The sequence below is a fragment of the Eulemur rufifrons genome, chromosome 14 (genome assembly GCF_041146395.1).
Source record: "Eulemur rufifrons isolate Redbay chromosome 14, OSU_ERuf_1, whole genome shotgun sequence".
NCBI classification, from domain to species: domain Eukaryota; kingdom Metazoa; phylum Chordata; class Mammalia; order Primates; family Lemuridae; genus Eulemur; species Eulemur rufifrons.
The window spans coordinates 12697241-12723787 of NC_090996.1; the positions used below are offsets into that span (position 1 = coordinate 12697241).

General features: G+C 42.6%; 2 protein-coding genes across 4 annotated transcripts in view; one reads left to right on the forward strand and one right to left on the reverse strand.

Moving 5' to 3' along the window:
* Positions 1–1085: 1085 nt before the first annotated feature.
* On the forward strand, positions 1086–22159 carry RAC1 (Rac family small GTPase 1). 3 transcript variants are annotated; one of them, XM_069486563.1, is made up of 7 exons: positions 1086–1282; positions 9797–9868; positions 11772–11889; positions 17640–17696; positions 19204–19266; positions 20021–20180; positions 20495–22159. In XM_069486563.1, the coding sequence occupies exons 1-7, from the start codon at positions 1248–1250 to the stop codon at positions 20623–20625; spliced, it is 636 nt and encodes a 211-aa protein (XP_069342664.1). In that variant the 5' UTR covers positions 1086–1247; the 3' UTR covers positions 20626–22159. The 3 variants fall into 3 exon arrangements, with proteins under 3 accessions (XP_069342664.1, XP_069342665.1, XP_069342666.1); XM_069486564.1 differs by lacking the exon at positions 17640–17696; XM_069486565.1 differs by lacking the exon at positions 17640–17696 and having other exon boundaries at positions 20491–20614.
* Positions 22160–24875: 2716 nt separating this feature from the next.
* The window catches only part of DAGLB (diacylglycerol lipase beta), a 28224-nt gene continuing 26552 nt past the window's right edge, over positions 24876–26547 (reverse strand). The window contains exons 14-15 of the mRNA XM_069485802.1: positions 25818–26068; positions 24876–25700 (exon numbers count right to left, since the gene is read on the reverse strand). Coding sequence (XP_069341903.1) covers positions 25502–25700; positions 25818–26068 — 450 coding nt within the window. The 3' untranslated portion in view covers positions 24876–25501. The remainder of the gene's footprint in view (positions 25701–25817; positions 26069–26547) is intronic.

Here is a 26547-nt window from a genome sequence, read left to right on the forward strand (position 1 = left end):
AAAACAGGGGAATTGGTTAAATTAAGGTACATATATATATAATGTAAGCAGCCATTAAAAATGTTCCAACAATGATTATGATTTAATTTTGCTTAAAACATGTTCATTACGTATATCAAGAAACAACTAAGAGAAAATATACCAAAATATTTGCACTTTCACCATCTGCTAACAGACCATTATTTCTAGAACTTGGCACAAAGCATAGGACATACTAAGCACTAAATGCACTAAAACAATTCATAGGCCGGGCATGGTGGCTCACCCCTGTAATCCTAGCACTTTGGGAGGCCAAGATGGGAGGCCTGAGGCCAGGAGCTGGAGACCAGCCTGAGCAACACAGTCAGACCCCCTCTCTCTACAAAAATTAGAAAAATTAGCTGGGCGTGGTGGCAGGCACCTGTAGTCCCACCTACTGGGGAGGCTGAGGCAGGAGGATCGCTTGAGCCCAGGAGTTTAAGGCAGCTGTGAGCTATGATGATGCCACCGCACTCCAGCCCGGGCGACGGAGCGAGACTCTGTCCCAGAAAAAAACCCAATTAATAGAAAACTAGTATGTGAAGAAGAAAGTTTAACACATATTTGACTGAATGAACATTGGTTATCGCTGAATAATGGTATGGTGTATAATCTTCTTATAGTTCTAGATTTCAAAGTTTCTAGAAATACCGTCTCATAGAATTTACAGTTATCACATAAAAAAGGATAATAAAATGGGGGACAGTCTTCGGACAGCCTCAGGCAGGAGTTGGCGAGGCAGAGCGTGGCTCCTGGAACTCCCAGCTCCTTCCGAGGCCCGGACCCCGCCAGGGAGGCGAGGGTCCCCAAAGTCCGGCCGCGCCCAGGCCGCCGTAGCGCGCAAAGATGGCGGCGGCCGCGCCCCGCGGCGCGAGCCGAGCGCTCCCGAGCGCTCCCGAGCGTTCCCGAAGCCCAGAGGAACTCCGGGAGCCGCGCGGGCGGAGCGGCCCCGCCCGGAGCCTGGAAGCAGTGGCGCCGGCGCGGGGGAGGGGAGACCGGATGTGAGTGGAGCGGCCATTTCCTGTTTCTCTGCAGTTTTCCTCAGCTTTGGGTGGTGGCCGCTGCCGGGCTTCAGCTTCCAGTCCGCGGAGGGCGAGGCGGCGTGGACAGCGGCCCCGGCATCCCGCACCTAGCCGCCAGCAGCCGCGCGCCCGCTCGCTGCGCCCCGAGCCCGCCGCTTCCCGCCTCACTGCCCGGCCGCCGCCGCCGCGGCCCAGCGAGCGGCCCAGATGCAGGCCATCAAGTGTGTGGTGGTCGGAGACGGGTGAGTGCGCTGCCGGGGCCGGGCTGGGGGTCGGGGTCCTGTCGCTGGGCGCGGGCGGGGGTCGGGCCGGGACTCGGGCCCAGGCAGGCCGGCGCGGGCCAGCGTGGGCCAGCGTAGGCCCTGGGCCGAGCCTCTCCGCTGGGCGCGGGGCGCGGATGGGCGCCCCCACCCCACCCTCCCGGGCCCGGGCGGCGCGTGCCTGGTTCTGGCTCTCAGTGGGGGAGGGCCTCGGCGCTCGCCGGCCGGAGGGAAAAGTGAACTCCACCCTCGGCTTTCCTCCCGAGCCCGCTCTGCGTCGGGCCGGACGCCGCCCGCCGCCCGCCGCCCTCCCCTCATTGGCACGTAGATTAGGCGGGCTTGGAGATTTTTGCCTTTTTCCAAAAAGGAACCTTTTTTTTGGTTTTTGCATGAGCCCTCTTGAGAGCTGTGGTGGGTAGCGGCGGTCGTGTCGATCCTATTCGGTGAATGTTTGCAAAGGCCACTTTGGTGACCCTAAACTTAGACCGGGTTTCCTCGACTTGGTAGTTCGCTACTTTTAGGATTCTTAAAATTATTTTCTTCTCCGTTTCCGTGGAGAAACTTTTTGAGATGCTAGCTGTGAGGGGCCGACTGTTCTTTCCTTTGAACGTGGTGTGGTCATAAAAGAAAAAAAAAATTTGTCCTGCGCCTAACGCGTTAGGTATGGGATGTAGCAGAACTGGCTCCCCGTGACTCAAGGCATTTCTTTTCATTACTGTCCGTGGTGGTTACAGGCCCTAGAGGAAGACAAGACTTGTCTTATGCAGTTTTTTTCCCCCATAGAAACAAGAATCTCAGTGTAATCGGAGCAAAATTGCGCGTCTCAGCATTGCTTGTGTAGGTTAGTGTTAACGAGGAAGCTTGAAGAATTACTACCAGTTTCATCAAACTCAGAATGCAACTGGTAACGATTTCAGGTTGAGTAAAGTCTAAGGAAAGTTCTGGCATCACTGTTAACTTTTGGTTGCTAGTCTTCAAACCCGTCATTAGGACTGATTTTATGCCTCTAAATGAATCTATGGATTCTCAGCTTATTTAGATCTAAGTTAGACATGTGAAACTGTTTTCTATAATTAATTCAGATGCGAGGACAATTAAACACTGATTTTTGTAAGCCACCCAGTCTGTGGCATTTCTTAGAAGTGTGAAGGATTAGTAACACTTCATAATTCTATGTATATAATTAAAAATTGAAAGTTTCACTTAGGAATACGTATGCCTTTTTTTTTAACCTTTTAAAAGAAAGCTTTGTCACAATGCTCAATTAATTGGTTGGATGGTGAAATCAGTGAATTAGTTTACTTTTTTTTTTTTTTTTTTTAAGTGACAGAGTCTGGCCTGGAATTTCTGGCCTCAAGCAATCCTCCTGCCGCGGCCTCCCAAAGTGCTGGGATTACAGGCATGAGCCACTGTGCCCTGGTCGACCTCTACTTTTTATTGGCTTTTTTATCAAGTCAGATACTTGTTGAATGCCTCCCATGGAATGTGGATCCTCCTATTGAATCCCCACCCCTTCACCCATCCCCAAGAGAGGCCCTTCAGGGGAAGTTAAACTAGACTAAACCAGATGCTGAGTATTAAGTGCCTCATAGATGCCTGACCCTTTGCTTAGTGCATAGAAAGTGCCAGGTACCATTATCCTTATTGCTCTTTCTACTACTGTGAGGCTCTGTGAGGGAATATTGGGCTTAAAAAACACAGTTCCTCGCCTTGAGTTGTAAGTCCACTGTTCTCGTACTGTATTTGACATTGATGTTGTTGACCAGAGCTAAGTGATATTAGAAATGAAATGTACCCTTATAAAAAAAATTTATGCTGTATTATTTTAAGGGAATATAGGTAGCAAACATCAGTGAAAAATTTAGATACATAATTTTCTATACCAAAAGTATTTTTTTGCATTGAATATAATAAACTATATTCATGATGATGTCCTTGGAATGCTCTTTTTTTCAGACATTGTTAAAGCTGTAAGTATGGGTCTAAATTTTGTGGGGCTAAGAAGCTATTTAATCTTGTGGAATCTCCAGCAATGGAGGGCAATTTAAGCAGTGAGGGCAAACTAATTGAGGTTCCATAAATTTCAAGCTTTCTTATTTAAAAAAATATTGTTAAGAGATATTTTTTCTCACTTCTTGCTTTGACCCTGTGCCCTGGCTGTGGTGGTGTCCTTTCTGGCTATATCTCCTGCCAGCCAGCCAGCCTGCCTGCCTGCCTGCCTGCCTCCCTCCCTGCCTCCCTGCCTCCGTGCCTCTGCTTATCCTGGGCTCCTAAGGAAACACTACTCTTCCTGTTCCTTCATCCCCAGGGGGGGAAGGAGTATCTTCTCACTGTTGTTAATCTTTGGGTGTCTTCCTCTTTAACTTTGTCTGCAACTTGGTAAATAACTCCTTCATTAAAATCTCTTCATTTGAACCCTCTGGGATGAATTGTTTTCCTTCTGGGACCCTGACTGATAGATACAGAGACTGATAATATACCTATGTGAAAGTAGTCAACGATAATTTGCAACACATGTTGGAAAGCTCTAAATTAGGATCACTAGCCTGTCAAAAGGGCACAAATAAGAAAATGAGATAAAAAGTGTTTTTGGAATTATGGTTAAAAGCTATGTTATATATTATAACAAGGGTCAGATAGCCTATATTCTTCTAATGGATTATTTCCTATTTAGCAATTTAATTGGCATTAGGCATACAGTATAAGATCTGATACTTTAATTCTAAGATAGTCCTTTAACACAGGGCCTATAACTTTTGTTTGGGGGGCGTTTGCCCCTAGATTTTCTTTCAGCTTTACTTAGATAAGACAGCATCTTGCATCCAAATATTTATAAACAACTGTTTTTAATAGTGTTGTTTTGGCTTTGGTTGACTACAACTGTGGTTCCCAACCCCTGGGGTCCCTGAGCTCTACCCCACCACCCTCCAGTCCAGAAAAATTGTCTTCGTTGAAACTTAGGGGTGAGGGGGGCACAGCAGGAGGTGAGCGAGGGAAGCTGCATCTGTATTTACTTCATCTGTATTTACAGCCATTCCTCCAGCTCCCCCATCGCTCTTCCCCATCCCATCCATTTCAATCGCTGCCTGAGCTCCATGCCCTGAGGCACACTCCCCCCTTCCCAAAAGAAATTGTCTTTCATGAAACCCGGTCCCTGGTGCCAAAAAGGTTGGGGTCCACTGGACTAGAAGGCTGGGAGTGAATGACTTGAAGCCCCTCACATTTCACTCTATACAAAATGGTGTCCAGACTGGGCTAGTGATCTATATATCCCAGTGTCTGACTTAGATATTACCGGGAGTTTTTTTAGTTGAGCATAATAAATGCCTCTGCGACATTATCCTTATAGGAATGTATACCATTAGCATGATGGGTGACTTTATTTAAGCTCTTTTTTTTTCTTTTTTTTTTTTTTTGAGACAGAGTCTCACTCTATTGTCCAGGCTAGAGTGAGTGCCGTGGCGTCAGCCTAGCTCACAGCAACCTCAAACTCCTGAGCTCAAGTGATCCTCCTGTCTCAGCCTCCCAGCCTCCCGAGTAGCTGGGACTACAGGCATGCACCACCATGCCCGGCTAATTTTTTCTATATATATTTTTAGCTGTCCATATAATTTCTTTCTATTTTTAGTAGAGATGGGGTCTCGCTCTTGCTCAGGCTGGTCTCGAACTTCTGAGCTCAAACGATCCGCCCACCTCGGCCTCCCAGAGTGCTAGGATTACAGGCGTGAGCCACCGTGCCCGGCCTTTATTTAAGCTCTTAATAAATTGTCCTTCTGTGTTTTCCTCTCGAGGAATGGCTTTATTTATTAATTACCAAGAGATAAGACATATTTTTGACCTGTCGTAAAGGTGTTTGGAGTTTGCACTGGCTTCCAGTTTAGGTTTTGTATATGGCTCTGATCTTGATTGTTAAAATTTACATGATACTTTTTAAAAAGTTTTTAAGTGTTAATCCCAGTAGAAGTTTGAGGTTGGGTTAAGTGGAGGAGTATCAGGAAGCCATTTTTAGAAACCTTAAATCTACCCTTCATAATGTTCTGTCTTTTGCATTAGTCATGTAACATCTTAGTATTTCCTACTTTTTCACCTCTATATCACCAGGTAGCTCTGTCTTATAATTGTAGTCTTTCTAGAAAGGAGATGTTTTTATTAGGAATTCTTCTACCATGGCAGTTACCACATGTGATCAGAGGAGTATGTTTCCTGCAGCATCTTGATATGAAAAATTTCAAACATATAGAGCAGCTGAAAGAATTGTGTAGTCAACACCCACATACCTATCGCCTAGATTCTGTGATCAACATTTTGCTCTATTTAGGGATAGTGTGCAGTTAGGTATAAATTCTTGTTTTTGAACTCTGTATGTTCAGCTGACTCATCAACTACACCCGGGTTAGGCTTGATGATTCTAGAAGGGCAGTCTAGAGTAAAGCCAGCTTCAGACTTCAGCTCTGTCATGGGTAACATCTTTAGCCTCAGTGTTTGGGAAACTTTGTGCACAATCTTAATTTTTTGAAGCCTCTAATGGTGATAATGGCTAGCTTTCTGTACTTTGGTTGTGATGTCACCTGTTGGTAACAGAACATCAGAATTTTAGATTGGGTTTTGTGTTTTTGTAGCACCACTCTCGTCATACATATTTCTGAACAGATTCTCCACATAGTTATCTATTTGTTGAAGGCCTTCTATTACAGAATCCCCATACTTTATTTCTCAGTGTAAATTGAGGGCCTTCATTCAAGGTCTTTAACTTAACTCATTAAGTATGAATATATATATTTGATACATGTATTATAATTCTACTAACTTGTCCTTAAGATCTGTCTACTTTTAGACAGCAATACGTCTTCTGTATTTTGGTTTATAGTTGTAATTGTCATTGGAAGAGTCTGGTTTTCTTGTCCTAAGATCAATTTATGTTGTTTTGTTTTGTGTTTTTTTTTTTTTTTTTTTTTTGTATTTATTTTGAGACAGGGTCTTTCTCTTTAGCTTGGGCTAGAGTGTGGTGGCATCATAGCTCACTGCAACCTCAAACTCCTGGGCTCATGCTATCCTCCTGCCTCAGCCTCCTGAGTAGCTGGGACTACAGTCATGTGTGGCCACGCCCAGCTGATTTTTATTTTTTGTAGAGATGGGGTCTCAGTATTGCCCAGGCTGGTTTCAAACTCCTGGCCTCTAGCAATCCTCCCACCTCAGCCTCCCAAAGAGCTAGGATTACAGGTGTAAGCCACTGCACCCGGCCCAAAAGATCTTATTTTTGAGCTTCCTGGATGCCTTACTAACATGAGGAAATCTCAGGTGTTAACAGGTTTATTGACTGTATGTGCTTTTAAGTTTTGTTTTATAGATTTCAGGAAGTAACACTAAAGTTTACCCCCCAAAATAAATAAAAAGTTCTTTTAATGGAAAAATGAAGAACACAGTAGGAACATAAGGTATTGGCTTTAATCTTGGTTGTTTCTACAGGATTGGGTAGGGGAAGCACAGATAGGTTAAGAATACTGTAGTGTCATGAGCTAGGGGAAAATCCGGTATAGAACTGCTGTGAGCTTTCTTCCAGCAGACTCATGTTCATTTTCTGAAGTTATGGCATCTTTCAGAGATTCAAAAGAAGTTGAACTGAGCAGTTAAGTAGATAAAGTTGGAAACTCCAAATAGTAGCTTCCAAAAATTCTGCAGCAGCATCAGTCAAGGGCTTGTGGGCATGTACGGCTTCCATTTTTCCCAGGGGAAGGACATGGACTTTGCCTAATGCTGATGTCGATTTTGGTCTCTAGTGCGGTGTTGACAAGGAATTAATAAATAACATTAATGGGAGGGAAATATGTTTTTCTTTGATCTGTTTAAGTAAAAATTTAATCAAAGGAAGGACATGCACTTATTCTAAAAGTCAGAATTCTATAACTTAATCATGTTCTTATAATGATTGGTAATAAAATTTCAGCCAATATCAGATTATGCCGGTACCTTGAATTCCTTCATAGTTAAGGTTTTTGAAAGATGATGCCTCAGCTGAAGATGTAGTTCAGGAAAGGAAGTTTTAGAGATTTTAGCACAGCTAGTTGTATTTATAGTAATGGCTTTGTTCCTTATATCCATAGAAGAGACTTAGGAGGGGTCTTAAAAGAAGTGTTAATGTCATTTAATCATAACTGTCAAAACCTCATAAAAGTTTATCTGCTACTTTTGACATTAAGTGGCAATAATTGTTAATGTTTTTTAATACAACATTTGTAATTTTGTAAAAGGTCCAATTATCATGGCCTCAGATGCCACTCTTCCTCAGCTACCACATCCAACCCATGGCCAAGCCATGCTTGTTCTACCTGGCGTTTAAGTAGCCCACGAAACACCCATTTGTCTTTGCTCTCTAGTCCCCCTCCTGGTCTAGACCACCATGGGTGGTTCATGGAACACAGCAGCTTCCTTGTTTTCCTGCCTTGGGTCCTGTTCTCAGGCCTCTTGCCACACTGCAGTTGGAGGCTTCTAAAATCTGATGCTTTCTTGGCAATATAAAACCTCCTGTGGCTTTCCAAGGAGGAGCACATCCCACGCCCTTAATAGGAAGAGGTGACAACCTCTTCACATTTCCCTCTGCCACTGCCCCCTCATTTATTTAAGTTATGCTGGGCTTATTTCTGTTCTGGGTATCCTCATGTACTTTTGCATTTGTTCCCCTCATCCCCACTTCTCATACTTCTCAACACACACTGCAGCTTCCTCTAACTGCCCCCAAGGCTAGGTTAGGTCTTTTGCTGTCCATTTCCAGAGCATCCTTGGTAACACTATGTAATACTTATAATTATATGTAATGATTGTATTCTTCATTTTTTAATTTAATAACTGCATACACTCGGTGAGGTCTTACTCATTGCAATATCTTTAGCCCCTGGTACACTTTCTGATATAGCACACAGTTAGTTGGTATGAATTGAAATTGAGTTAATGCTCACAGTAGTTTAGTGATGGAGTTGGTAGTTTTGCATTCATTTTACCGAGAAAAGTGAGGCATAAGGAAGTTGAAATTTACCAAAAAATTACAGCCAGTAAGTGATAACAGTTGGCCCTGAGTCATAAAAACAGGTTTCTGACTCCAAATCTTAGGCTCCTGCTCATACAGGTTAAACGCTCATTCTAAGCTTTTAACAAAATGTATGTCCAGTGAGTCATTTCTGTTTAGAATGCCTCTAGGAGTTGGAAGTTACCTCCTGATGATGTAATGTTTGACTCTCTGAGGTCTTTGGGGTGGGGAGTTCCAACTTTTGTTAAGCTCTTAATAATGTTATGAGTGAAACAAGTATTGGCAAGACTGGATGGGCCTGTAATCTGCCCTCGGTGAGAGGTTTTCACTTTAAGCGTGAGAGGGAAAATAGAAAAGCACTTAACTTCTTTATGGTGAATTCTAATTTATAGTATTTGAGATTGAATGACAAAATCTTAAAAATTATAACAATATATCATCATGACCTTGGCAAGCCCGACAGGATAGTAGGGATAGGGCTTATTAAGGAGAAATTTGGTGAATTAACCCTCAGGATGCCAGAGACTTGGGCTCTCAGAGCAGCCCTTAAAGTCACCCTGTGACTGTTGTAAAATTTGGAGATGTTTATTTTTTGCTAATGGTGAGATGATCTTAATTTTTAGGTGATACTCTCTTGAAAAAAATTTTTACGTGGTTGTCAACCACCACTCTGATTTCTGCTTGATTGCACACTTCTAATATTATTACCAGTCTTGTACCCATGACCAGTTGTGCAGGTGGTGCTCCTGTCTCTGGAGTATTTCTCCCCAGTTGTCTGGGAAGTTTACTCCATCATCTCTGAGCCATTAATTAATATGTCTGGGATAGATTATGTCGGGCTCTGCTTAAAGGCTTGTGATGATATGTGAGGATTGGGGACTGGGGAAGGTGGCAAATGAATGCAGATGAATTAATGTGAGAACAGTTAATGTGTGGTGGTTTATTGACTAAGTAATATTAAGAGAGCAGTCATTACTGACTGCCAGAGGGAAGGCTTTAGGAATGTGGTGGGATTTTGAGCTGTGCCACTTAGAGGCAGCAAAACAAGTTACTTACAGAAGTAACAAAGTATAAGTTGCTGAGGAAAGGTATGTTTGTACATTAGTATTAATCAAAATACTTTTGAGGGTAGAATTTAAGTTTCTTGGATGAAAGTCTTTTGCATATGTTCACAGAAGAGACAGGTTTTAAAATGTTGTTGTGCTTGAACCTTGTACTTACCTAACAACTATTTCTTGACTATTAGCGCTAAAGTCAAATACCTAAAACAGAATGTGACAGCTCCTGACTCTACGTTTCTGAATAATTGTAGTTTGTTTACTTTAAATTTCAGGATAAAAATGTGTGTGTAATGTTAAAGGGTTACTGAAAACTGATTGTATACTTGATTTTTTCTAGAAGTTATTTTAACGGAATAATGAAAGCTAGGATTACATTCATGTCGACTAAGCAACCTTTTTTCTTTCTCTCTTTAGAGCTGTAGGTAAAACTTGCCTACTGATCAGTTATACAACCAATGCATTTCCTGGAGAATATATCCCTACTGTGTAAGTATCTTCAGTTAAGTTGGGAATTAACTTGCCTATGCTGTGTTTTCCAGATTCTTTTGACCATTTGTTTTGCTCTAAAGCCATTCTTAATCCTTATATGAGCAGGTACCATTAATTTTCTTCTACATTATTCACTGAAATCTAATTATAAGGTATTTGGGGCTTTTAAAAAAAATACTTAGTCTAATGTAAAGTTTTCTCATATGATGGAACAAACACAGCTTTCTTAATTGATTTTTCAACATTTAGGAAACAAAATTAAACTAACTTGGAAGTATAGAGACTTTAATGTTTGTCCAAAGCTGGACAAAAGGACTCTGACCAAAAGTTTGGTCAGAGATACTCCTTGTCTAGGTAAGAGTTTCAGATAAATTTGGCTCTCTGGGAACTAGAACATGAAGCACTCCATTATGCTCTAATTGGTTGTGTGTTGAGTTACAGGGCTTTGGAATTGAAACCTGGGTGTGTGTAGGGCGGAGGGGTGTATGGGAGGATGGTCTTTTGACTTGCTTATTCCCTATGGGCAGCAGAATTGGGTGGAGATGGGAAAGTGCTTTTCTGATGATGGATTACCAGGGAGCCCCCTGTAGCAGGGCCTCATAATGTACCGCACCAGCACCATAGCCACCATGAGTGCTCACCGTCTGCGTGCAGGAGGAGATGCTGCCTCAGTTCCTACCTGTGCTCACCTGCTTGAGCACAACACCACACACTTAGGTGCTCTCTAAGTGTTGTGCCCGTTTTTTGAATCATACTGTCCATGTTATCCTGAATTTATGATGGGGATTTTTCTTATCCACTTAATGTAGGTTAGAGCTTAAATAGTTAATGATTAATTATTTTGAAGTCCTATAACTAATTTAACCACTGGTCATTTAGAATTTATTTTTGGTATAGTATGAGATAAGGACCTGATGTCCCCCCCACCCTCCATAGGGGAAAAAAGTCACAATATCATCTGAATAATCTATCCTTTTCTCATGCTTGCACAATTACTACATTCATCAGACCTTTCTTTATGAAAGCTAGTTTGGTCATTAAATTCTATCACACTGGAACCTTACTCAAGACCTTGACTCTGCTATCACAGTGTAGTAAGACCTCCTGAAGTTTTAGTGTAAGGAATATATAAAAGTAAATTCTTGACTTTTAAAGGCTGACGTATCCTCATTTTAATGCTTGTCCTGGTTTGAATTACAGGGCCAGGTTTTGTTTTGTTTTTTTTTTAAATGACCTACTTTGATACTAGTAACTATTTTTAAGGTCAGCTTTATTTTCCTACTGTCAGACTGTAGGCTTTTCTGGGCTGCCTTTTCCTATAGTTAACTAATCTGTGAGTAGAAACTTCAAATTAATTTGAACATTTGTATAATTGGGTACGCTCACTTTGAAAACATTATGGGGTGGCTTCTAAAACCAGGTGTGTTTTGTGTTACCACCCTACACTCGGGTGTAGGATGGAAACACTTTGGAGTGTAGCTCTAGTGGTCACCTGCCTTACTGAAAATGAGTAACGTATGTACGCAAAAAACCCAACAAGTGGGATTTGGAAGAGGGGCTAATTTTACATTTTATTTTTTCCTAGGAAGAAAAAATCTTAACTTTCTACTTGTTAAAGGTTTTTTTGTTGCTGGTAGTAATTTGTTTCACTTAAATAGCTTGTCTTTTGTTTCTCAGACACGTCTTAAGTTGTGGGTTTGGTTTCTTTCCCCGTATACTCTAGAGCACCCCCTTTTCCCTCCAGACTTCTCCTCCTCATGCTCAGAGGGTCATTTGTTGGTGTGCCATCTTCCCAGGCCCATTCCAGGTCTTCTCCTCATCACACCTCCTCTGCAATGCTGGCTAGGACAGTGACTTAGGTCCCATATTTGTGACTGATCATTTTTATTCTATTCTACAGCTTTGACAATTATTCTGCCAATGTTATGGTAGATGGAAAACCGGTGAATCTGGGCTTATGGGATACGGCTGGACAAGAAGATTATGACAGATTACGCCCCCTATCCTATCCACAGACAGTAAGGATTGCAACTGATTTCTAATGTGTCTTTTAGAGTATACAATTCTTCAATGTTTAATTAATGCTGTCACTACAGAATTTCTTATATTGCTATCATTTGGGTATATCATGTAATAGCAAATGCGGTTAAATTGGTTCGTTCAGTAGTAAATATCCCCTAGATGCAAGCCAGAGTTTTTATTTTTTGAGCATCACCAGTTATTCTGATGCTGTGCATTTTACATTCTTCCATTTAGTTTTAGGACAATCATGTGAAAGGGGTAGGGGTTTTTTTGGTTTGTTTTTGCAAACCAGTTTTTAACAGCAATTAGTTTGAAAATGGCTTGCTTTGTGACAGTTTTGTACCACAGAATCAAATTAAGCAATTAAGGTTAAGGTTCTTTAAACCAAGTTAGTAACTCATCTTGTTTAATATGTTTCTTCCATAAAATACATAGTTTCTATGGCTTTAGTACCTAGTTCTTTTCAATGTAGATTAAGGTTTCAGTTTTATAAAATGTGTCCACTGTGTCTAATTGGAAGAAAACTTTTAGTTTTGCTTCTATATCAGACAACTAAATGATTTCTTTACCAGAGCTTATTAGAGCAATAGCTGGCAAAGACAATGTTGTGGTTAGAAGCCACTTTGCTTTAAATAAGCAGTTGTCTAACGTGTGTCATGTGCTTATCTTGTTAGTATTTGTTCTTCATTTTTCAAAGTATTGTCTTGGACACAGAGTGATTAACTAGTTGAAGCAAAACTTAAACAAGCAGGAGAAGCAACAGAGCAGATTCCTTGGGTTCAAATCCTGCTCTCACTAGCTATGTGACTGTAGGCAGGTTTCTTCATCTCTCTAGTCCTTACCTGTTTCCTCATAGGCCTAGATGAGTTAATACATGTACTGCACATACGTCAGTCTCTGGCATGTCACAGACATTCAGTGTTAGCTGCTATTAGATTCGTCCTCATTCTTATTTATGTGTACTGATCAGTCTAGAGAGCTCAGCAGTTCCACCTTGTGCCCAAATGAGTGGAAGTTGCTGTTGGTGCTCTGAGCAAGCTTGGGTTGCCCAGGGGGTCACAATTAAGTGCAGGATCAGAGTCAGAGACACAGCCTAGAGAAAGGCAGGCTTTGAGTCCTGATTGATGGGGCAGCCTTTGATTGGTTTAACCATTACTTTCTTTTAGGGGAGGTAGTGTGGATGGAAATAACTACTTAATTCCAGTCTACCACAATCTTTTGTTTTGGTTTTTTTTAATGAACTTCTTGTTTAGTAGTAGTAGTTTCAGACGTTTGAATATACCTTTTTTCCCCTGCAGTGATCACTGTCTTGTATGTTTGTTTCTGCTGAAAGTCTCTTTCAGCTGTAGATTTTTTTATTAATTGTCTTTTAGCTGAATTCTAGTTAACAGTGCTAAATAAAGACCAAAAATGTAAAATGGGAAGTTTGAATTGGGTGGTTTCTCAGTAACCTACAGCTAAAAGTTAAGTAAGATTAAGTATTAAAAATTAGCCCATAATCGCCAAATGATTCAAATTCTTTAATATCTTAGGAAACTATACTATTCCCAGTAGGTATTTAATAATTCTAGATTTTAAGTGGATTTGGAAACATTAATTGGTAGAGTGGAGTCTCCAACCCACTGGATACGTCTGGCAGGGTGTGGTGTCACTTCTGAGAAATGAGAGCCACCCTGATGTGACTCAAGGGTACAGAGTAGGGTGAGGCCTTTTTCTGTAAGGGACTCAATCATAGTAAGTCAAAGGTGACTTGGCAAGAGTCCCACTTTGTGTGCTGAGGAACACACAGATAAGTAAGGTGGACTCTCCCCTCCACCTTACCTGAATAAAGCTGTAGTGTGTGAGGCCTGAAATCAAAGCGGGTGTTGCCCTTATGGAGCTGGGACTTAAACTTTTATGTCTCATATGTGTAAAGCAGTGCACTATTCTCCTATAAAATATTTGAGTAGCAAGAAGGGAGTAAGACATGATTCTTATGCTCAAGCAGCTCACAGAAAATTCCCATAAACCAATCACTGTGTAAGACACTCTGTACCAGCAGGGGCTGGGGGACACCCAGCTAGCAGTTGAAGACATGCCTGGTTGGATTCTGTTGGAAAAAGGGAAATTATCTTGGCTGCTAAGGGGCAGGCCCCGAATACTCAAATACTGGTGGTGCCTGGAAGGTCTAGTCCTTTGAACCACATTGTCCTAAGAGGAGTGGGCTCTGGGAGTTACAGGCTGGCCTGTTGGTCTCCTCTTGACAAGGGGAACCTCTGAACTGTATGCCGAGTGGAACGTGGCCTCTGGCTGTTGGCTTTTTGGTCTGCAGTCGGTTCATGTGGCTCATCCAAGACTGGGCTTAGCCCCACTCCTGAAGAACCAGTTAGGAGATTTCTTATCTAGGGCATCCTACAAAGAGGTGTTACATTTCCTAGGGTCATTTAATGTTGGCATCCTCCTCCTTTGTTGGGTAGCTCTGTGTAGCTAAGTTAAATCTATTTAAAGCATTCATTTCTACTTAGTTCTCCAAAAGATGGCGAGCAAGTAGTTATTTTCAGTTGAAATTGCCCTTCACGTTTTAATTTTTCCAAATTAATCTGTAAATAAGTTATCTTTATTTTTCCTTAAAAATACTTTGTAAGTTCTGCATACTCATCTTCATTTGGTTGGCATGCACAGAATCCTGGTATGATCGTAATGCCCAGGTCCCCTGTATTTGCCTACTTGTGCCAGAATTAGTGGTATGCGTGGGAGCATGAGTAATAAGCCAGCGTCACAAGGCCTGAGCCCTGTGTGTGTCCCAAGTCTCAGGCTGCACACCGCCCGCTGTGGTGCTGGGTCCTCTGTGTTCCAGTCAGCCAGGACCCCTGTGTGTCAGGCCAGTCTTTTCATTTTCTCTGTGTGCTCTGACTTGAGAAAGGTTTGAGAAAGGCTAAAATCCTGTGACAGGAGATAAAAAAAAAACTAAACTGCTTAGTTTGGCAATTTTCAGTTTCCAAAGTCCTCAAAATTGTCAGGTTGACCGTTACAAGTGTCAGTGTCCTCCAGCCAAAGATCATTAGGAACACACCGGTAGTTAAGATTGGGTTTGTTACTGTTTGCCATGAGGAAGACAGACTCCTGGGCGCTGTGGTGAGATTCAGGCTTGTGTTGGGTGTGGGGCTCCAGAGAGCACAGAGGTTTGCTCTGGACTGGGCGCCCTCAGAAAGCTGGGTGATTCTGTAATCTCATCTAGAAGGTGGGAGAGTAAACCAAGGCTAATGCTGTGATTGGTTTAAAAGAAAAGTAGTCCCTCACTTCTGTTGCCTGGGTGTGGGGTATGTTTGGTGATTTTGTAGTTTGCATAGTGACCTTGGATTTGTCATAGACAAGGTTATGAAGTGGTCTTTTGTTAGTTTATTTACTTCTGGTCTCGTGTCAGCATGGTCACACAGTGACCTTGTCTGATGTCAGTGTTCTGGGAAATTGTTCTGTTTAATAGGAGCACCTTCACCATGGCAAAGCTGTGAGAGCGCCAGGCCAGTTCTCAGATGTTGGGGCTGCTTTTCTCTTTTTTCTAATCTTATTTTTGTAGCAGCTCCATACTGAGGACACATGTCCAGCTTCTTTCAGTTCTGTCTTTTTTTTTTTTTTTTTTTTGCAACGTTCATATATCCTGTCCTTTTCCCTGTGCATAGAAACATTTAAAAATATTTCAAGCCTGAAAGTAAAATCCAGGTGGAAAGCATTTGGAAGAGAATAAAATAAAAGAGAAGCAGTGCTGCTTTTGGAGTAGTGAGATTGCAGCCATCTAAGACGTCTGCCCAGTCTCAGTCGGCCAAAAGCAGACTCTCTTTGTGGGCGGTGCCAATGACAGGCGGAGGAGGCAGCAGGAAGAGCTGCTCCGCTGACTTTTGCCCAGCAAGGAGGAAGTGGTTTGTGCTGCGGGCATGGTGGGAGTCTGGTGTAGTAAGAAAGAGGAAAGTCACATTTAAGTCGACTGGAAACGGGCCAGTGACCAGAGTCAGCCTGTGGCTCTTACATACACAAAGAACCTGTGCGGAAAGAAAGGGAGAGAGACCCTTAATGAGACACAGGTGGTGCTCTCTGAGGCACTCCAAGTGTTACAAGGACAGGGAAGAAATAGAGACTGCCAGCCAGGGTCAGCCAGCACAGCCTCCATGTGCTGAGGCATTAGGGAGGCAAGGGTCGGAAGGAATTAATGCTACAAAGTAAGTATCAGAAGCACCAGACGTGTTTTCTGAAAGCTATGTTTAGGCTGGGGAAGAAAAAGGAACAAGGAAGGAACAGGCAGATGGCGTAATGCTAACGTAGGAAGGAAAGTGGAACTGCTCGGCTCCTGTTATACATGTTTCTTCTCCATCAGAAAAGATGTTCTTAAAAATCAGGGTACAACAAATTTGATTAGAGGATATTTTGAAGCTGTATTTTTGTGACTGATCCCAGTGAGCCTCTGTATCACAATAAAGATTTGGCACCATATCAAGTCCTTGGGAGGACAAATCTTCAAAAATAGCCCATAGATTAAACCAAGATAGCCGTGGAAACTAATACTCTCTTTGAATTGTAAATCAGAGATGCTTGAATGAGATGAAAGTAGAGTGATTTTTTTGTCCTTCTCTTAAAAGAATTCTGGGGTTCTATGTTGGAAGAGCAAATCTGTCGATTTTTATTAAAGAAATGAAAACGTGAAAAGGTTGTCACTTCTAAAACTTGTCACTAAGGGGTGGCCTCATCCAAATCTGCAGAGGGGCCAGGAATTGAAGGTCTTAGTGTCAGAGTAACACTGTTCATTTGGGTAATACAATTCTGTAAATTCAGACCACACTCCCAGAACTAGGTGGAAGATAGGAACAAAATTTCTGCATAGGAAGGCCGGGCACAGTGGCTCATGCCTGTAATCCTAGCACTCTGGGAAGCCAAGGTGGGAGGATGGCTTTAGGTCAGGAGTTCGAGACCAACCTGAGCAAGAGTGAGATCTTGTCTCTGCAGAAAAGAAAAATTAGCTGGGCATGGTGGCAAATGCCTGTAGTCCCAGCTGCTAGGGAGGCTGAGGCAAGAGGATCGCTGGAGCCCAGGAGTTTGAGGTCACAGTGAGCTATGATGATGCCACTGCACCTCTAGCCAGAGTGACAGAGTGAGACTGCATTTAAAAACAACAACAACAACAACAACAAAACCCCCACAAATTTCTACACAGGAGACTTTCAGTGTTCAGGCAGCATCAAAACTGTCAGCATTCAGACCTGGCTGTGTCCTGGAAGTGTCTTTTGTCTGGTGGGCATGTTTTACAGACAGGGGCCTTTCCTGTTTGCTGTGGCTTCCTTCTGCCGGGCCTGTGTCTGATAACTTGGACGGAGCTTTTTGAAAGATATGCCTGTTGGCTAATGGATGCCAGCGACAGCACGTGAGCATGCCTTGTGTTAACAGACGCTTCTGAACATCCCCAGCTTCCTGGGCCTGCTGTCAGCGCTGGTGTGTGCTACCACAGCAGAAGGAGCACCTTTGTTGCATCCCCAGTATTTGCCGGACTTCTGTTTTCACCAGTGTTAAACTACCCAGGGAGATATACCCTCTTCTGGCCAGGTTTCATGGAGTGTTTCGGTGGCACTTGTCATCCAAGTCGTGTTAGATTATTATATGCTTTTGGATCCCTTGGGAGAGTTGAGACACAATTCTGATATAAGAATCAATAACAGGTTATACTGATTTTTATTTTCTTCAGTTTGTACTAAATTCAAACCAAGTTCTCATGCATTACTAGGTTGGAGAAACGTATGGTAAGGATATAACCTCCAGGGGGAAAGACAAGCCGATTGCCGTATGTAAAACTTTCAGTCGACTTCAGTTTCAAGCTTTATCTTTTCTCTCATTTCAGTTAGTTTTCCTAGGATTTCTTAGAGAGCCTCAAGTTAACCTTGAGTGTTTTAAATTTAATTCACTCAAGGTTGGGGTTTTGCTTGATGGAATAAGCTTTCATTAGAGCGTGATGGTTGACCTACCCGCTTGATTTGAAGCAGTTTGAACTGCAGTCTTCCCTCCTCCCAAGTGAAAGGAGGGCTGAGTGAGAGGGCCTCTCTCCTGGCTGGTTGGAGGTGGGATGTAGAGATTCCACCTGGTGGAATCTGAGTTAGTGCTGAGCCAGACAGGACTAACCTTGCTCAGGGCCTTCTTTCTCTGCTTTGGTGTTCTGTGTGGTGGGGCTGTCAGGCTGCCCTGGTGAGCTAACCTGACCGTGCTTTGAGATGGTTTGCTGGGATGCTGTGGTGATTCTTGTACAAGCTCATGCATGCGCCAGCATTTTTAAATGTCATTTATAAAAAGCTATTGTGTGGGATGTTTCTTTCCCTTTCAGGTACAAGATATCAGCTGGATGGTTTAAAGTGTTAGCTTGGGAATTGTGTGCGTTTCACAAAGTAACATAATTGCCTTTTTCCATGAAAATGTTTTACAAACCTAGCATTTTAGAAACTCTTGGGCATTGCTTTTATATAGGTAAATATTTGAATTCGACTTGATACACAATACAGAATGGAAAGAGAAACTCAAATATTTTACATTTAGCAGAAATTCTCTCCAAGCATGTATTCTGCACCTACTTTTCTTTCCATCTCTACTTTAGCTACAACCGCCCTGGGTGCAAGTTTGCCAGAGGGCCTGGTTGTGTTTGACAAGCTGTGACAGTGTGAGGGTGGTTGTCCGCCAAGAAGATGCCACTTACACATTAACCCATCCTCCCCCTCAGAGGGAGGGGCTCACGTAACAAATAAATTTAAGTCCCTACTTTTTGCCAAGGACTGTGACGAGCAGTTGCTAAAGAAGCAGTTAAATTGGAACCCAGTGATAACCTTAAAATACTTGACATGTCAGTGGTGAGCTTGATTGAAAAGCACACCATTTGTAGATAGTTTTTAAAATGGACCCTGCTTTTGGGAAACAGACCTAATTTTATGGAAATATTGCAGTGGTACCTTCATACTTGATTTTGTCTGTTTAGGTAATTAGGTTCCCAGTCGAGAGTTGGGAGTGATGGAAAAGAGGCCTCCCAGGGTCTGGTTTGATAACCTCCCTGGCCTTGAATAGCTTCCAGCATACTCTCCTTCCACTGTACCCTTTCTCACAGTAACTGGTTGCTTGATGTGCTGGTTCTGGTCTGGGAGCCGCCTGACACTGAAGGGGTGAATCCAGGGAGCTTTTGACACGAGCTGCTGGTGCCTCGCAGACACGCTCCATGGCTGGCGACTCCTTCCCAACAGCATTTAGAAAGCAAAGTGCATTCATCATTTTATGATCATTTTCTAAATGTCTCCTGTGTTTCCTTTTTATAGGATGTATTCTTAATTTGCTTTTCCCTTGTGAGTCCTGCATCATTTGAAAATGTCCGAGCAAAGGTAAGTGGGGATTTTAAAGAATATGTATTGTTATGTAATGTCACTCTTAGGAGGAAACATTTAAAAATACCATTACTGCTAAGAATTATTTAAATTGGTTTTAGTAATTTTACTACTTAGGTACATAATCAGTTTTTAAGTATATGACTTAAATATGTAGATTTCTAAGGCTTCAGGTTCTGATTCAGAAGTTTCATGTTCCTCCTTAAAATAATGAAGCACTTTGGGGTTGGTCTAATAAAAATATTACCATTTCTTTCTACTCCAGCATCTTTGACAAATTTCTTAGTGAAAATGACAGAGAGACCCTTTAGGTGTGGTGATCAGGGATGTTTTCAGTGGGTATTATGGTGGCAGAGCTGACACCTCGGGCTGGGTAGTTTGTTTATTCTCATCCCTGAATAGATGGGGAATTTTCTGAGATGACCCTAAGAACTTAACTTGTTTTACCCAAAACAAAGTGATTTGCTTTTGGAGGCCCTTCCTTCCTGCTCTTGACAAGTAGAGCCTTTCCTGTAGGACCCTTAATCTCGGGCGGGAGCGGGGGTCCTGACCGGCTAATCAAACACTCCAGATATTCCTTATGATTCTTTAAGGTTTGAATTGAAGGTGTGAACTGCATGAAAACTCTGTAGGGAAGGCGTTGATGGCGGTTGGGTGACTGACACACGGGGACAACCCATTGCATGTAATTTAGGTGAAGGAAGTTTATAAGGGAGAGTGTTATAATCTTTGTTCCTTTTTTTGCATCTAGTGGTATCCTGAAGTGCGACACCATTGTCCCAACACTCCCATCATCCTTGTGGGAACCAAACTTGATCTTAGGGATGATAAGGACACGATTGAGAAACTGAAGGAGAAGAAGCTGACTCCCATCACCTATCCGCAGGGTTTAGCCATGGCTAAAGAGATCGGTAGGAAATCCTGCCATTTTCATGCTTTGCACATCTTTTTACTTTAGTGACAGAGAATGGAGTCCAACCTGGGAAAGTAAAGTGTGTTTTTCCTATTCAGGGTCTCGCTTATGTTTGGGGAACCTGCTAAGCCCAAGGCCCTTCTGGGCCTCAGTGTTAGTTTTGAAAGGTAGAGGCAGGGTTAGGAGTTGGCTCTGCTATGCTGTGCTGTGCTGGCAGGAGGTGCCTAGGTTCCAGGGGGCTGCCTCTTATCATTATTCTGATCAGGAGAGAGACATGGAGTGTACAATGCCATGTGGCCGTGTTTCTTGTAGGTGCTGTAAAATACCTGGAGTGCTCGGCTCTCACACAGCGAGGCCTCAAGACAGTGTTTGACGAAGCTATCCGAGCAGTTCTCTGCCCACCACCTGTCAAGAAGAGGAAGAGAAAATGCCTGCTGTTGTAAATGTCCGAGCCCCTAGTTCTTGGTCCTGTCCCTTGGAACCTTTGTATGCTTTGCTCAAAAAATGTTGGAGCCTTTGCACTCAATGCCAAGTTTTTGTTACAGATTAATTTTTCCATAAAACCATTTTGAACCAATCAGTAATTTTAAAGTTTTGTTTGTTCTAAATGTAAGAGTTCAGACTCACATTCTATTAAAATTTAGCCCTAAAATGACAAGCCTTCTTAAAGCCTTATTTTTCAAAAGCCCCTGTTCTTGTTCAGATTCAGAGTTGCCAAAATACCTTCTAAACTAAGTTGCGTTGTTGTGCTGTGAACACTAAGCACTAAACTGTTTAAAGACCTTTGTCTTTAAGAAGACTGTAGCTTCTGAAGTTAGGAGATGCAGATACTTTCTAAGTAGTTTTCAGATATGTAAAGCATATCAGCCTCTTTAATGAATCGTTGCCATTTAATGCATCAATAATTTATCTGCCCATGTTCGTTACATAACATTGTACTGTATATCATAATGGAATGAGTATAACAACTCAGCTCTTTGGATCAGTCTTTCGGATTTCATAGTGAATTTTTTTTTTTTTTTTTTTTAAATGAGTTGATCAGCTTTTGCTGAGATTTTGAACAGAACGCTTATTCATGTGTTTCCTCTAATGAAGTATTCTGTTCTTAGTTGTGGGTGCGCTGGGGTGGAATGTGTGAAACACTTAATGTGATCAAAGGATGAAGACAGTATTTTGACAAACTATGAAGTGGAGATTCATTTACACTACATTGTACAAGGAATAATCAAACTGAATATAAGTATCACGGGTACAAATTTTAAAAGGTTAATTTCTTTTAAATGCAGATGAGGAAGAAAGGTTGGTATTATCAGTAAGTGTTTTCTTAAGCTTTTCCTTTCTCTTACACCTGCCATCCCTCCCAAAATTGGGCATTTAATTCATCTTCGAACTGGTCATTCCCTTAGTTGCTAACTTAGTGTTTTTCTATAGAACCCCTTTTTAATGAGCAATATGCCTCCTTGTATTATAAAAATCTTTCTGATAATGCATTAGTTTTTTTGTAGATTAGTAAAAGTGCTTTCCTGTTTTCATCTTACTTTATTCAGAGCTAATAAGTGCTTTCCTTAGTTTTCTAGTAACTAGGTGTAAAAATCATGTGTTGCAGCTTCACAGTTTTAAAAATATTTTAGATATTCTTAAACTATGAACCTTCCTAACGTCACTGTCTTGCCAGATTACCAACACTGTCACTTGACTGAGACTGCCCCTCTTTACCTCACCCACACAGACACATGCTTCCTGTCGTTGCTTTGCCTAACAATGTTCCTTGGGTCTGTGAGGTTCTGTAAACTGTGCTAGTGCTAACAATGTTCTGTACAACCTAACTCACTGGCAAGAATACAATGTCGGACCTTTCAACCACTAGAACAAAATTTTTTAAATTGACAGTTGCAGAATTGTGGAGTGTTTTTACATTGATCTTTTGCTAATGCAATTAGCAGTATGTTTTGCATGTATGACTTAATAAATCCTTGAATCACATGACTGGTAATACTTGAATTTTTGAGACTTGATGAACAAGCTCTTGGTGTGTTTGCCTCACTTTAAAAATCCAGGGTTATTGGAGACATTCATTGTCAATGCATGTTTTCACATGGGAGGGACAGAGGGAGTGCCACCTCCAGGGGAGAAGGTGGGCGAGTCCACAGTTAAACAATACAGCAGGGGCGGGAGGTGACGCGTTCAGGTTTGGATGTGTCGAGTGGTGGTGAGATGTGCACATTGTGGCGTGTGCAAGTACATCTTGGCCTGGGGTTTGCGGCTGAAGATGCAGATGTTGGGAGCCCCATACGGCAGGGCAAGGTGGGGGCTGGATGGACTATACAACCTTAAGGTCCTTTCCAGATCCTGAACTTGTATTAGAACAAGGTTCATGGTAAAATTAGTTTTGTGAGTATTCCTTTTTATTGAGGATTGTTTTACTTTTGAGTATTTTTCCAAAGATAAATAATGCAGTTTTAAAAAATCAAAAGTTGTAAAGGTTAGAAAAACAGCAGTCTTCTCCCTTTATACTCTCTCCAAAGGCAAGACTTTAACGCTTTCAGCTCATTTATCTAATTTTTGATAGCTTATGTCCACATGTCTAAATTATTTACTTTTCTTGCTAGTTGAATCTTTCAGGTTCAACCATTACTGTTGATATTTCCTCTGTGGAAGATGTTTGGCTTTCTTGCACTGCACCCTTCCCCCTGCAAACACACCTTTCCCATTCCCCTAGCGTGAGGATTTCGGTGGGCTTTCATGATTTAGTGTTGCACCATTATTACTAAACTACTCATAGCCACACCAGGTAGTAACAGAACTCTGCCTTTTCTGCACAACTTTTGGTTTCCTTTGGGATAATTAATGCTTAATTTGCTTAGTTTTCTGTGTACTTAATAATTCAACCATGAATTTCTTTTATCTAAATTTCTCAGGATGTTCAAATATATTTTGTATTTTGTTAATTTTCATTTTCCTAAAGTCTCAGAGTCATCTGAACTTTACATCTCTTATGTGTTGACCTTTATTTCCTACAACCTGAGTCTGTTTTTTGATTTACTTTATCCTGATGAGTAGCTTCTCCAAGAGCTTCCTGAGAAAAAGGGTGTGTGGGAAGTATATATGGTCACATATGCTGAGTGATGTTTTGGCCAATAACGGACCATGTATATGACAGTGGTCCCATGAGACTGTAATACCATCTTTTTGCTGTACCTTTTCTATGTATAGATACACAAATATTTTAAGATTATGTTGCAGTTGCTGACAGTATTCAGTAGAGTAACATGCTGAACAGGTTTGTCGCCTAGGAACAGTAGGCCATACCAGGTAAGCCCCTTGCGTCTTTGAAAATAACTGTTCTATGATACTTCTGGCTGAGACTAAAATTCTAGGTTGGTGATACCTTCCTTTCAGGTTTTTCTATTTTACTTAGAAGAAAGAAAGAAAGACAGGATCTGACTACCTTGCCTACACTGGAATTGAACTGGGCTCAAGCAATCCTACCTCAGCCTCCGAAGTAGCTAGGACTGGAGGTGTGTGCCACCACGCCTGGCTGCCCTTCGGATTGGGGAAGACAGATCTTCCCGTTACTTTCTTAGCCATTTCCATTGGAATGTATTTTTTCTTATTTACGTATCTTGTGAGATTTCCCTTTTGTCTTCCACATCCTAGGGCTTGCTTTTATGCTCTGTACTTGGTGGGCTCTTTTCATCTAGAAACTAACCTTTCAATTTTCTGTTCTTTCTGGAACTGTTATTCTGATATTTGACTTCCTGGAATGGTCTCAACCTTTCCTTTTCCTGGTTTGTCTTTTTGAGTTTTGATTTCATCTCTCATACTTGTAAGTTTCAGGTGTTCTTTTTGACTAAATATCCTGGGTTGGTCTTGTGATTGCAGCATGTTTTCTGTGTCCTAAGCCATTGCTGGGGTTGTTTGGAGCTTCTGCCCGCATCATCCGTTCTTTTGGCCTCTTGTTGCTTGAGTGCCTGGCAGTGCTTGGCTCATGCTTAAAGGTTGAGAGTGGACACTGAGCACAGCAGGAGGGTTACAGTGCAGCACGTCAGGTCTCCTACCTTTCTGTCACTAGGTAAGTGCAGGAATTGTGTTTAGAAATGAAACTTGTGGCAGCTGGATGTTGCCACGGCATTTCAATCGTGAAGTTTTTAATGCGGCCCTTTTCAGGATTTCCAAAGCTCTACAGTGACATGGCTGCCACAGCTGAGGAGGGTCCCCGAGACGTGCATCTCCTGAGGTCAGATTTCCCTGGAGGATTTTCTCTCTGAAGATCCTGGGAGCTGAGTGGGAGGAGCTGAGGAACGTCATCTTTCCTCAGCTGTGCTGCTGTCCAGTCCCACCCTCCGCCCCAGAGCACAGGTAGGGCCAGGTTTCTTCCAGCTTCTAAGCAAACCCGCTCTGGCTGGTCCTTATCTGTGTCACTTACACATCCCAGGTGTGTGGGGAAATCTGTCTTGTCTGTGAGGTTAGCTCACCTTACCTTCCCCCTTAGGATTCTGTTTGACTCCAGTCATCCGGGTGTTCTTGTCTCCTTTTCCCCATCTGAGTCTATGCTTTTAAACTTAAGAAAAAAAAAAACACCAAAAACTTAAAACATGATTGCTGTAAAACCACCCAGTAAAACAGACCAACCTGGAAACCTCCAATAGAAGAGCACATGACTGTACACACAGACACTGTGAGGACATGTGCTTTATTTTTTAACTCCCTCTGAATCCACTGGCCAACCTCAGAGCCAGAATAGTACATGAGAATTAATCAACTCGATGTTGACAAATGTAAACGAGCTGGAGTGCTGCGGCTCAGGAGAGGGCAGGAGCCATGATCTCCACTCAGTTCCCCAACCAGGTTTTGTCTTCGTTCCCAAAGTTCAGGGCTGCGCTTAGAGCATGACAGTTTTTTACATAGGAAGACTCAGTTTGAATAAACTGCGCACCTCTAAGCCAAGGTCAGTGAAAAGGGTTGCCGGTGCTGTGGGATCTGTTAGGTTCTTCAAACTGGCTGTGGGATTCCCGCCCTTCCAGGGCAGGTCTCGGATAGCCAAGGGGTCTGCGGGCCAGGGGACCAGGGCTTCCCGAGGGCTCAAGAGTTCTCAGGAGTCCCGTTGCCTCAATGAGCTCTCCTGACTCTGTTAATGTGACCAAAATTATTTCCCACAAATTGTTGAATCATTTAGAAGCCCATCAAGTTTAGTGCCCCTCCGATTCCTGCTGACGGATGTCTGCAATATGGGCGTCACAGGAATCACTCAGACGGTAAGTCAGTTTAAGAACAGAAGTGGGAGTCCGTTGTTCCTGGGACGGTTTCTAGTAGCCCCGGTTATGCCACATCCACAGTAGCGAGCCCTTGTGCTGGACAGGAGATACAGGCCGCTCTGTCGGAGACCACACTGTCCAAGGCTCTCATCAGGATGTCCGGCATGTGGTCTGTGAGCATCTTTGGGCCTATGAGTATCTTGCTGAATTCTGCTTCGTGTGACCACTTTGCAGTATACTGAGCAGCAGAACAGCAGCCAAACCTTAAACAGAAAAGGAAACATCAACTAGCAAAGCTGCACTTGAGTCCAACACACATTCTCTTTTGCTGGTGGTGAGTAGACTGGACCTCATCAGACCCGCAGACCGTCCGCACTCACCTCCCTGAGGTGCCCTCTTCCTCCAGGTGGATGATCCTGCCGGGGGGATACAGAGGGGAGTACTTGGGTGGAGAGTCCAGAGGGGAGTCGCTGGAGAAGCTGTAGGCCGGGGACCAGCGTGTCAGCAGACTCTGCTCCCCGAGAAGGGGCTGCGTCAGGTCTCCCTGGTCGCCCCCATCCAGCTCAGTCGGAAAGTTGTCGGGGTTCCCTCCGAACAGTTCATACCAGCACCCCTGCAGCAAGATCTTGTACTAAGGGCAAGAGCCAAGAAGGAAGAATGTTGTCACTTCGAGGCGTTCACTGTCATCACAGAAACCTCTTCGGGCCAGGAGCTGTGCTGGGTGTCACCCAGTCATGGGCTATGAGTGCAGGGTGTCTCTTGGGCAGTGAAGCCATCACACTTGGAGCAATATTTAAAAAACAAATGCAGATTTTGAGGAAAAATTACCCTGGATTCTTTTTTCCTTTTTTTTTTTTTTTTTTTAAGATATGGGGTCTCACTGTTTCCCAGGCTGGACTTTTGAACTCTTGGGCTCAAGTGATCCTCCTGCTTAGTCTCCTGAGCAGCTGGAACTGTAGGCATGAGCCACTGTGCTACCCTTTATTTTCACGCAATTCTGCAAATCAGTACCCTGCCCGCAAAAACATTAATTTCTAAAAAATTTTGGGAAGTAATTGATAAGGAAAAAATTAACTTAAAATTTTATTTTTTTCTGATTAGGAACAAAAA

What these genes read in the sequence shown, in the direction of transcription:
- RAC1 (XM_069486563.1), top strand. Translation starts at nt 1,248, where the DNA reads ATGCAGGCCATCAAGTGTGTGGTGGTCGGAGACGG. An exon ending in CCCTATCCTATCCACAGACA is followed by an intron (nt 11,890 to 17,639) that starts GTAAGGATTGCA and finishes ATGCATTACTAG; the next exon opens with GTTGGAGAAACGTATGGTAA. An exon ending in TTGAAAATGTCCGAGCAAAG is followed by an intron (nt 19,267 to 20,020) that starts GTAAGTGGGGAT and finishes TTTTGCATCTAG; the next exon opens with TGGTATCCTGAAGTGCGACA.